This window comes from Xiphias gladius, chromosome 18 (assembly GCF_016859285.1).
Source record: "Xiphias gladius isolate SHS-SW01 ecotype Sanya breed wild chromosome 18, ASM1685928v1, whole genome shotgun sequence".
Classification (NCBI taxonomy): domain Eukaryota; kingdom Metazoa; phylum Chordata; class Actinopteri; order Istiophoriformes; family Xiphiidae; genus Xiphias; species Xiphias gladius.
In genome coordinates, this window is record NC_053417.1 from 19,789,660 (window position 1) to 19,802,406 (window position 12,747).

Consider the following 12,747-nt stretch of genomic DNA (forward strand, 5'->3'; position numbering starts at 1 on the left):
AAGGGATTGGTTAGGGTTAATCAGCAGGGAATTATGGCCTGTTAGAGATTCAGCCATTGTCCTCCAACACGAGCAAGCTTATGATTTCTAAGAAGATGGTCAGCTCGGAAGCCCAATGCAGGCAGCAAAACTCAGACAGTGGAGAGGAGATCAGACCAGCTCCATGCAGGATATTATTGTGTCTCCTACAGGTTGGGAGAAATCAGTTAAGCAGGCGTTGGCGCCAACTGGGAAATTAAAGCGACTTGTCTGCTACTGTGACCTACCACTCCCACAGCCCCGGTGACTTGCTGCTCTCCGGCACAGAATCTATCCTCGCTGTCCTGGAGGGGTTCTTGGTCCCCAACTGAATTGCCACTGAGGAGATGACTCTTCAGGCTGCCGTCTCCATCACTGCATGAAGGCCCGTGGGCAGCTGAGGGGTGCAATAGTGAGGCTTGTGTGGGTGTGGTGTGACAAGGGGCTGTTTTGCGACTGATTATATTGAACAGGGACTTCTGCAGCAGTGAGAAATCAGAGCAATCACTGGAGCCTTTCAGCCGACCATAACCAGGGGTGGTCATTGTTCCACAAGAGGACGGGTGGTTTCTAAAGTCACACGGACAGTGGTGTGTTGGCATGACAACAGAAGGGTGGCGTTGGCTCCCTTCTCGTGACCTCAAAAGAAGCAAAGAGAGGCAGGCCTGGCATACGTGGCTTTTATGCGCTGCAAAATGGTGGTTATGATGAGAGGTTATACTCAGGAGACTACTAAGGTCAGAGTGTCTGCGTCCACTAGGCACAGGAAGTGTTAAGTTCTCACTGGCCTCTGATGACGGTCTGATACCAGTGTCACTAAGGCGGCGGTACTCAGAGGGTGAAGAGACAGGGGAGACCTGCAGCACTGGCAGAACACTCTTGGAGGGAAACCCATCCTGGGCCTCTGAGTGAAGCTCAGAAGGATTAAGTTCTGACTGGTTCTCCGGTGCTGTAGGGGAGGGACTGATTGATCTCTGAGATTGACTGAGGGCATGGAGTTGAGTGATGAGGTTTGCCCTGTGAGTGTCAATAACAGGGGCACTTCCTCTCCGGGCTGCAGTTCCCAGTTGAGCCCTGAGCGTTGGGCTCAGCGTTGCCCAGCATATTTCACCCTTTTCACAGGAGTGAGGCCGGTCTGTCAGAAAAGGGCTACTGCTCTGGCACTGATTGAGGAGCAACCCAGAAGCAAAAAATGTGTTACTCAAAATGAACAGAGCATAACAAAAAAAACAAAACAAAAAAAAAATTATATTATATTATATTATATATCCCTCTCTCTCTATATCTATATATCTATATATAAATATATAGATATAGATAGATATAGAGAGAGATATATAGATATATATAGATATATATAGATAGATAGATGAGATGAGGGCGAACAAACTTGGTTGCAAGGACATATTAACATGTGAGAAATACATGTGTGTGTAATGTGCATGACTGTGTTAATGAGGATTAATCAGCACGTCCAAAAAATGTATGCATGTCGATTCTGCAGATGAACATTCTTTTTAACTGTGTGGATGCAGTACCCGTGTTCAGTATCAAGGCCAAATGAGCAGTGGCTGCTTTCAAAAGTGTGTGTATTTTAATAAATCTGAATGTACATGGTCCACCTGGGTGTGTATGCTCCTGATACAGACCTGCTGTGTTGCCATAGTAATAGGCTCCAGCAGGGATTGGTAGAGGACACTCTGCTGGCTGCTGTGGGAGTCTGAGTACACAGTGGAGCCCATGCCACTGTCAACTGTGCTGTCTGCTGCAGACACACAAATCATGCATTCATAAAAAAGTCAAAGATAAAGCTGACATTTTTTAGAGTGGAGGAAAACAAAATCTCTTACATGTCACTGAGGTGGCACTGGTTGGTAGGTTATGCAGCCTGTTGTGCTGTTCTGCCTCTTGCTCTTCTGGTTCCTGCAAAGGGGGCTGTCCTACATGTGCAGCCCCAGCAGAGATGCCCTGAGACGGTGTCATCTGGACCCTGTGTCCCCCTTCAACCTGATCTACTGCCGCTGCAGCAGACACTGTTCGCTCTCTTCTCCATTTGATGAGAGCCACACGGTCCCTGATAGACTTTCCCACGGTCTTACCATCACTCTCATGGAAGAGGCCAGACTCCACCTGAAAAAGAAAAGGGAAGAGCATGACTTCCAGGATATTTTTAGCATTGAGCATGTAAGAGAAGAGAGCATTAAAAAGGGTAGTATGTGAGGGAGAGAGAAAGAGCAAGAGAAGGAAGGAATAGAAAATCTATTTTAAGGGGATCGGAGCAGTGGGGAACTATTCCCTTTGTCAGCAGTTGGTTCATTGTTCACAACAGAACTATCTGGGCTGTTACATCTGCAAATAATAAAGATGACAAACTTTATTGAAAACATGGTTATACATGCAATTAGGCATCATTAACACAAAAGCAAGAATTAATGACCAGAAAACAAGATCCACGCTCATCACTGGAGAAAAATGACATGCCCAACACTGCCTGTCTAGAGAAAATGACTCAGAGTTGATGAGGAGTGACGTGAAATGGGAGCATACTGGCCATACAATCTCCTTGTGCTGTTGGTCCACATGTCTGCCCCAAGGCAATTGTTACAGAGAGACCATATTTTTTCTTCCGGCTTCACAGCCCGTTCAAGGCCAAAACAGCACAGATAAATCGAAGGAAAGAGAGCAGACAAGAAAGAGGGGATAAGATGTGTGTGGGATAGAGAGAGAGAGAGATCAAGCAAGAACAAAAAAGAGAAAGCCAGGAAAGAAAGTTATGTCACTGTGATTGGATCAGTTGGCTGAGTATTACACAAAATGCTCCTCTTTTTTAATAATCTGAGGTTGAACACACCACATTAATGTGATTAATAGGCAGACCTCTGTCAAAACTTACATATTGTAGACTTCTTTGTACATTATCTGATAACACATTACAAGTTCTCCTCTGCCCTGATGTAACATGACATAAATCTGTTTCAAAGTAACTTTCATTGAATTTGTGAAAAATATCAACTGTTTGTTTGGGGCCATTTGAATAGTTCCATCAAAACAACGAACCTGATCATAATTCTTTCTGTATTATTCTAGATGTCTCTCTGAAGGTGTGATCCCTCTGTTATTCTCAATAACATTTACCAGGCCAGGTTTTTATTGCTGGGCATGTGAGTATCTCATCTCATAATCTACACTGGAGAAAACCATGTAAACAAAAGGAAAAAAAATAAAACCCCAATCACTGTATTCCTGGAATAGCAGACTAAGTTATCACCAGCAATCTGCATTTGAGTGCATTCCCCAATGATGAGATATGAGCAATCCAAGCAGCCAGAACACACGTAGCCACAAAGAAATAGACACATTACAAGATTCGAAATTGAGATTTATCTCCAAATACTTTTACATGTATGAATAATTATTCACTCACCATTTCTTGTGCCACAACTTCAGGGACCTCTTTCTCCAGGTCAAATGTGAACTCAATGGCTCCACTTTCCTTGTACTTCCCTTTTAACTTCTTGTGGTCCTCCACCCACAGTTTGAGGGCTATTGAGGCCTTTTTCCCATCGTCCTCCTCAGCTAGTTCTACCCTCACACCTGTGTCCTCAGCAAAGAAAGCATGGTTCAACAATTCCTTGATGGTGTACCTGGGAGAGGGAACACTGAAGCTCAGATTCTGGCACAAATGTGTACTATATACACAGCAGCCACTCTTCTGTAATGTCGAGGGTTTGCATGTAGCCTTGGCATCAATATAGTAAACCGTCGTACAAGAACTCTGTAGAATTCTTAGTGAAAGGACATCTTGGCCTAGTCTAACACAGTAATTATGAATACATGGTCACGGGTTACCCATACTGCAAGGACAAATTCACATAACTGAACCCAATCATGCTTCCATAAACAAGCCACTGGAAGCTAATGCCAGGTTATTTTCCCCTCCGTACACAAACTCATTATGTAACAGAATTGAAAAAACCCTGCAGATATGGGAAGGGGGGGCTGCAGTGCTGCTGACAGCCAAACTGTCAGCACCACAGAAATGAAGCAGTGGAGGTAAGACAAGGCACAAAAGATGAGAAGACACGTTGCGGGCACTGTTGGCTGGACAATGATGAGGACAATCACTCACCGCTCCTCTTTCTTTTGGCAGATACACTCCCCAATTATCTCCTTGATTTCAGGATCCATGACCTTGTTGTAGCTGGCTGGCTTCACTCCCTGAGGAAGAGGAAATATAAACAAAACGCTGAGGACATGCCACGAAAAGGATACTGTCTTGATGAAAAGTAATTACAAAGGAAAAACAAAGGAAAGAGCGTGTGGGGACGTTTTTGTGATATTCCAACCCAAATCTTATCTTATAAGTATCACACACACACACCCTGCAGGCTTGTCGACGTTGACAGAGCACGGCAGCTGTGGTCACCTCGAATCCAGGTCAGTTGCAAAGGAATCCAAAAACAAAAAGCATCCATAGAAATCTCTCAAACTACTCCTGCAGCATAGTCAACTTCTCTTCATCTGAGAGTTCAATATTTTCACCAAATTATATCTTAATGCATGACCTCCATTTCAATCCTCAGATACAGCTTTGGTGAGTTCATTGATAGGTGCCATCTCCTGCTCTTCCATTTGTCAGAAGAAGCAGCTGTCTTGAGTCTGCCCTGGTTCCTGATGTTGTTGTGTTTGTAAACTACAATTTTAACACAGCTGGTCTAAATTCCTATGTTATTTTGACTGCTCTGAACATCCTGAGCATGTGGATGGACAGTGAACAAGTGGATTATGTGGTAGGAGTGATTTGAGGTTTTTCTATAGACAATTTTCTTTTCCACCGTTAAAGTGTTTGATACTCAGTACATTTTGGTTAGAATATCACTTTTAAAATGGTGGAATGTTTTATAACACTACATTTTTTTAGTCCAGCCCTCTGACCTTTGGTACAAAGTCTAGTTTTTTGCCCACATCTTGCCAACTTTTCAAATTCTTCCCATTGTGCAACATAGTGGTGGTGTGGTGTTGACATAACTCATGAGATTTTAATCACTCTTGAAACAGACAATTTCTGCATCTAAGAGATAACATATATGCATCCTCCGGATTAACATTCCCACCAAATATGCAGCTGCATGCTGTATGTACTCAGGTTATAGTATAAAGCTATCAGGGTTTCTCTTTGATCAATCTCCTATTAATATCCTGCAGTGGTCTCTGCAGGGCACTCTTTTATGCATACGGTAACAATGCATAGAACAGTATCTAGAGACAGCTACATTAATGATGCCCAACCATTAATATGAGCATAGAGACATTTGCGTCTATAACAGCAGGTGAAAGAGTCATCTCTCTGATTCCAACCCTGCCAAGTCTCAAAGAGTGGAAAAAATCAATACTCTTCATCTAATCAGGAAGTCTGTCATGACTTTCGACAATCCCTAATCTAAAACAGTTTGCAGCATGCTTCGCTAGCAGAAGCACACTCATTGAAATGGAATGGAATACAGCCTTTAGGCTTTATCTAAAAAACAAAGGAGATATGGACTCCCTCTGTGACTCCATATGGCTCATTAGATTCTTCACACAAGAAATTCAAAGCTGAGGGCCCGTAAAGCTGAAAATACAGAGCAGATCTTGTACTGCATTTCTTCAATTAAAAACTCCCCCCATTTTACAGGTTCATGAAGCATGACCCTGAATTATGAGTAACACTGTACTGCTAGGAGACTGAGGACCATATTTTTAACTGTTTTGCTATATTTGATATATGAATACTTGTGATACTTAATGTAACATATTAATAAATGCACTAGCTTATAAGCGTTGTATACAGTATCTATGACAGCTAAAACACAATTAGTGCAAGCCCTGTTTTTTGTGTACAATAATAGCCCAATTTACTATAAGCGTATTGTCACATCTGTTATTATCAGGTTATTATAGTTTCCTTATCTTCATCTGTTATCATTTTGGGCTACTGAACTTATCGATGTGAAATTTTCATTTAAAGATTTTCCCTAAATATCTGATTTCTGAAACAAGCTGGAAAATTGCACAGTATCTGGACTCACACTTGTGACCTTGCGGTAAATCTGAGCAGCATTCTGACACTCAGAGTAGGGGTATTCTGAGGTGGCCATCTCTAGCATACACATGCCAAAGGCGTAAACATCCACAGCCTCATCATAGTGCTCCTCATACATCTCCGGAGCCATGAACTCAGGGGTGCCTGAAAAGAGAAAATGTCCAATGGATGTGTCCTTTACTCTTTTACTGTTTTACCTGAACCATGAATCTGCAAAGTTACATTTCAAAGTTTCCTACCTATTACACTCTTAGCAAAGGAAGCTGCCTTGAGTGTTGCCAGTCCTAAATCCCCTATCTTGACTGAACCTGTAGGTCCCGTGATAAAGATGTTATCACATTTGAGGTCCCTATGGATGATGGGTGGGGTCCTGGTGTGGAGAAAGTGGAGGCCTTTCAGGATCTGTCTGCACCAGCTCCTCAGCACCTTGGGTTTCATTACCTTGAAACGCTTTAAATAGCTGGAGAAAAGAGAGGGGAAAATGTTACCTGACCTTCAAATGTATTACAAAATACATTTTCAGTAAATTTTTCTCTAAAAAACTATAGAAACAAGTGAAGTTCATTTAACCCTATTAAAAATCTCTATATGGCATATATAGTTATATGAATGTCTGATGTTTTCTTTCCACTTATTTACCAGGAGTTATCTGTACAATATTTGCTTTCATAAAGTACTCACGTTTTTAGCGTCCCTGAAGTCATGAGCTCTGTTACTAGAACAATGCACTTCTTCCCTTTAAGAGGTGACTCCCAAAAGTCATAGAAACGGACAATGTTGGGATGTTGAAGACCCTTCAACATCTCTGCTTCCTCTTTAAAGCGCTGACGCTCCACCTTTGACAGCTTACGATCCTAGAGGAAACGTGACAGATGCAGCATAAAGAAATTACGAATATAAAACTCTAACCATAGATACTTATATTAAGATATTTGCCTCACAAGAACTACTAGATAGAAGAGTCCAACTCCTTCCCTGCACATTTTAAATTCATGCATCCGGTATGTTTTAGTAAGCGGGAAGGTAGCGTCAGTCTTTGAGCCATAGACATATCTCTAGTTGGACCATATGTATTTCAAAGATGGTGACAGTCAGCACTTTGTGTTTGTGAGGAGAATCCAGATAGTGGCCTTCTCAAGCAATAACAATGGCTTAACTTAAATATCTTGCATGGATCAAACATGGAGGCTGTGTAAAGAGACATAGAAGGATGACAAACCACAGCTACAATGACCCCAGGGGGAGAATGAAACCACACATTAACATGGTCACACCAACAACACGCTGCAGCTAAAGGTTACTTGTCATTTATCTCTTCCATCTTTCTCCATGTCCTTCTCTTGCCTGCTCACTCTCTCATCCACTACCTTTTACTCCTTTACCCCCTCCCCCCATATCTGCAATCTGTCTCCCTCTCTGCACCCCTAACACCAACCACTCCCTTCTCCATCTCTAAACATCCCACGCGCACACAAAGAAACATCTTTGGTAACCGCTCCCTCTCAATCCATTCCCTCTCCAGTTCTCCGTAAGGCTGAGACCAAACTGAAAACACCTTGCTCTAGGTAGTGTCAAGGGTTTCTCTAATGCAATTGCTCTTTTTATAAACCACCACAGTAACAACTTACGTAACAAGCACACACGTACACTCAGCACTGAGCACAGACTAGAAGCACGACCCAACCCATTACAGAGACAGACGACACTGACAGTGGAATGCAATGAACACAACCTAGCGAGATCTAATCTATTTAATTATTCAACCACAGTGAACTCCCTGTGAGAAAAAAAATAGCAGAACAAATACAAAAATCACAAAAATAACCTACAAATTATCAATGAAGCAAGATGTGCTGTGATGCAATGTCTTGAAGAGTGGAGTGACAGGATGATAAAGCATGGTGTGTGTCTGTGTGTGTGTGTGCGCGCGCACGTGTGAAAGTGGCATATCAGGTTGTGTGTGCAAGTGTGTGGGGGGGGTGGGGATTTTCACCACACTCTTCTGAAGTGTCATGAATAATTCAGTTCTGCAGAGAACCCTTTTTACTGAGGCAAACTCAGCAAAGGAAGGCTGGGGGTGGGGCTGCCCAAGTTGGGCTAGGTTATCCCCAAGTGCTCTTTGCTGCACAGGAGCAGCACATGGACTGAAGTTTACCTGAAACAGGTCTAAAAAGAGAGACAATGAGAAATGAGACAGACAGCTAAAAGCTCTTTTTAATCCTTGAGCAATGCAGCTTTCTTGTCTTTAGGCAATACTCTCCTCTCATCGCCACATTACTCCTTTTTCTTTCTTGTTCCCTCCTCCTCTCATCATTTCAAATCTGATCATTGAGGAATCCTGCGGTTTTTCCGAAATAACCCCCATACCCCCACCACAGTGTGTTCCCCAAGCCCTAAACTTACTCCCCACACACACACACACACACACACACACACACACACACACACACACACACACACACACACACACACACACACACACACACACCTCCATTTGATCTCCCATTTCTGTTTTCCCTCTCAGCAGACTTTGGGGCTTCTGCATAATTAAGAAGCCACATGTAGGCTCAGAAGTGTTGTGCACAGCATGGCGGGATACACAGACAGATACATACAGTATGCACACAGACACTAGAAGAATGTCTCTCCCAGAACATACATACTTGCACACACACCAGACAAAGCATTTCACAGAAGCATGAATATATGAGACTTGTTAATTGCTTCATAGTTACTGTGAGGGATGTTTAACAAGTGCAACTCATTATTACATTATATTTGAAATCCAAACAGTGCTGCAAAATAACCATCTAGTGCTCGTGTGCATGTATGTTTTCAGAATCTTATCAAGCCTGTGCTGTATACTTGATCAGAGAAAAGGCTCAGCTGGCTACAGCAAAATGTGGAACCGCCCAAGCGAGATTAAACACACACATACAGAAAGCTATACTGGGTAGCAGGGATAGAAAAACTGCTTGTGACATTAGCAGGATATAATCTATAAAGCTGTGCTCCACTCTGCTGCCACCCACTACATCTGGGTGCTGAACTCTATTACTTCCACAGCTTTAGTAGCTCATACAGCAGCACAGACATATCAGAATGAGATACCAAAACAGTAGGCCTCTGGAGGGACCAAGTAATAGATTAAAATATTAGTCCTGGGAACTTTGCTGGCTAATATACTATGTTAATGCAAAACTATGTGCTGAAATCAAGTTCCTGGCCTAAAGCCACATGTCGTTTTTACTGTATACTGTCCATTTAAGAAGAAAGCACCCTTAGTGTTGAGATGGCTATCAGCTCAGCTACTTTACCTGAGGACCTAAGGGTAGATACAACAAAGCTGTAAGAGTTACAGTTCCCAGTTAGAGGAGCTAACTGGTTTCATATAAAAAGCTGTAGCTGTTCCACTGTCAATTACTTAAATAGTCAGCAATGTATAATGTAAGTCTATGTGTAGAGCAACGTACAGTATGCACTGGTAGATGGTATCACCCCAGGTCCCAGCAAAGTGGATATCTTGTTAATCGGCATGTTTCCTCGCAAAGTTATTTTTAACTACCCAAATTTATCTGGATATTGTGCAACATACTGGATAAAGAAACTACTATGCCCTTGTTGAATCTTTGATACTAAATAGCTTAGAGTACCGGAGTGTGATGTGGCCCTTTTTATAGACGAAATAGGCTTTGTAATATAGTTACTGTTACTAACTGAGCTTGATTATTAGCCTATCAAACTCATGCAGAGATCAGAGAAAACACAAGTAATGCAACACAAATCTGTCAAACAATGAGCATACTTCATGTGAAATTAATTTTGAAGATCCTGCCCTCCAACGCACACAAGTACTAAACTAACAGTAGAGAGCTCCGCAAGCATGTCAAAGGATTTACCATTCCATTGGAATTTCTGCCATGAACAGACGCGTAAAAAACAAAAACAACTTGTTTAGCTCAAACAACATCACAAACACTAATGGTGTGTACACATACAGTGCAGGCACAATCGTGTGTTGACAGATGAGACAAAACATTGTGTCATCAACAACAGAATGATGCAGCCAATTTTTCCTGCAGTTATTAACTAAATTTTTTTTTATAAAACAAAAAGTGTAAGTGCCACAGGTATTGAGGGGGCTACAGCAGCACGAGTGTCTATAATTAGTTATCCTCTGATTATCCAATAGAATCAGACTGCTCCTTGTACGGAGGGTGCTGTGGGTTAGAAGATTGTTGAGGCAGGCCACCTCTCTGATGCATCAGTCTAAGAGTAATATCCCAAACAGGACGACAGACTCACCCGTACCCGCCCGCCCACCCACCCACCCACCCACGCATACACAAACCCAAAGGAGATGATGGTGTTCTCAAGCAGAGAAGACTTTATTAACACAAATTATGAAGCTGAAAAATCAGTGTCTATAACTCCCATCCATCATCATAAACAACACACACACACACACACACACACACACACACACACACACACACACACACACACACACACGCCCACACACACACATACACACACGGACACACACACAAATTGACTTGGAAATGCAAAAAGGCTGAGTCATGACACTTATCAAGATGGATTCTTCACATCTCATACCTGAAATTACATAAACCCAAATTAAGGTCGTGAATAATCTTATAGGAGCCTTTAGCCACGAAAGGTACAGACAGATTTTGGTATGGGTTAGAGCAGGTAAACAGACAATAACTACCTTCTATTAAATTCATTTATTATCGTAAAATGTTAGCAGTATAAAACAGCCAAATGACTGGAAAAATAAAATGTGCTGACTGTAAATTTAATAATTTTGAATGTTTAATTTTAAACATTTGAACCTGAGTTGATACGTCACACGTGATATTCTGAAATAAGGGAAAGACAAAAACAATTCTGCTGGTTATTCTTTTGTTTTAATGGCTGAGGGGTTGTAAGGTACCCACTTTCCAACAAATAAGGTTGGTTCTGTCACCTTTTTGTGTGTGCTGGTTGTCACTGCTTATAAATGGTAAAGAAAACAATCTCCCTTACCTGGGACTCACACAAAAACAGTATGGGACTGGAGCATTATTTTAACCCCAGAAAACTCTCCACTTCATTGAAATTATCATTTACTTTTGGCTTAATGACTTGTAGTTCACACACAAAAAGAGTGTTGCTAGTTCCACAAAAAAGTAAAGCTAGTAGCGAAGCACAGAGGCAAAGATAATAGGCTTAGTGCTCTAATAATAAATCTTAAACCATAATTTTTTTTGGACATCGCCCTGAATGGATCTATAAAAATGACCCAAGTAACCATCTAAATGGTAAAGCTAAGAAGAAGATGGATGACAGACATCATCCAATTTGTCTTATGTAGTGCTCCTTATTCTCACAGTAGACCTGATGAGACAAATTTCACATGTTTTTACCTAGTACTCAAATCTCAAAGATCAGCGAACCAGTGAGATCCATAGCCAGGGGACTAAATGTATTAGGAGAGTAACAGGTTTCCGCATTAGTCCTAATTATGGCAGCTAAATTACACACTATGTTAGGTTGCTCTGTCTCCACAGCATTGTGTTCCTAATTACAGTTTCCTCTTTCCGTCATAAACTTGGCCTCATCCTGATCCTTCGTTAACAAGGAGCAGATTAGCAACATTTCGAGTTAGTAACAATAGTGTGACAGGGATTTATATTCAAACCTGTCAACAACTTATACTATAAAACCTAGACGGCTGAACCCAGCATACTAAATATCTGTCCACAACATTTGGCTAAGGAGATTAAGAAAGAAAATATTTAGCCCCAGGATGTACTTGAAAAAAAAAAAGAAAAAAAGAAAAAAACTGAACTGCGTTGAAATCATAATCACATTTAAAGGTAAACCTGTACAGGTTTCTCTCTCTCTCACACACAAACACACACACAAAACCTGGCCACACTGAAACCACAGAGCAAATAGATGTTAGTATCACCTTTTAACAATGCAATGAATAATTAGATTCAGTCACAATGATAATAATAAGGATGCTTTATTGATCCATGCATGATGATTCTCTTTAATGGAGGCCAGAGTGCTACAGAACACCATCCCCAAAAGCTTTCAACAATGAGGATGTTCAGAATCATGGCACAAGAGCCCTGGTTGCCAGGTTGAAGAAGGTATGCTAATTTATTGGCCTCCCTGACACCGTCTGCACCCATCCTTTATAACAGATAACTATTGCAGTGCTTTTGCTGCTGTAACAAAAGCTGTTGCAGGGCGAGCCATGAGCCAGCAGACTGCCTGCGGCTGAATTGTGTCCCATCAGTCATGAATAGAGGAAGCTTTGGCCAATAGCTGTATCAGTCACTCTGTTATCTCTGTTGTATTGTTACCCAGCCATGCAGCCACTCTACATCGAAGCTTTGCTAATTGGCACATTGGCACTCATGGTGGCACAGTGTAATATTTTAAACAAGGAAAAGCTGAATAGAGGAGAGCAAAAATATGCATGTATCACCCAGCTTTGTCAAGGAACAGCCCAAAAGACAGGTAAAAGATGACAAGCCACTGAGATACCGTGATAGTAAGACAATAATGCTGTTAAAATCAGTCTATGACAAATTACCACTCTGCTGTCTGGATGTGTAGGGAGTGTGTTA

General features: G+C 41.7%; 1 protein-coding gene and 1 pseudogene across 11 annotated transcripts in view; one reads left to right on the forward strand and one right to left on the reverse strand.

The window, feature by feature from the left end:
* The window catches only part of LOC120803898 (serine/threonine-protein kinase WNK2), a 45,934-nt gene that overhangs the window by 22,118 nt on the left and 11,069 nt on the right, over positions 1 to 12,747 (reverse strand). For 9 of the 11 annotated variants that reach the window (XM_040152912.1, XM_040152906.1, XM_040152909.1 and 6 more), the window contains exons 3-10: positions 6,782 to 6,954; positions 6,340 to 6,560; positions 6,087 to 6,244; positions 4,148 to 4,236; positions 3,443 to 3,662; positions 1,869 to 2,148; positions 1,668 to 1,783; positions 267 to 1,181 (exon numbers count right to left, since the gene is read on the reverse strand). In XM_040152912.1, coding sequence (XP_040008846.1) covers positions 267 to 1,181; positions 1,668 to 1,783; positions 1,869 to 2,148; positions 3,443 to 3,662; positions 4,148 to 4,236; positions 6,087 to 6,244; positions 6,340 to 6,560; positions 6,782 to 6,954 — 2,172 coding nt within the window. The remainder of the gene's footprint in view (positions 1 to 266; positions 1,182 to 1,667; positions 1,784 to 1,868; positions 2,149 to 3,442; positions 3,663 to 4,147; positions 4,237 to 6,086; positions 6,245 to 6,339; positions 6,561 to 6,781; positions 6,955 to 12,747) is intronic. The other 2 variants (XM_040152907.1, XM_040152915.1) reach the window with 2 other exon arrangements.
* Positions 4,032 to 12,747, forward strand: part of LOC120803902 — a 31,701-nt pseudogene continuing 22,985 nt past the window's right edge.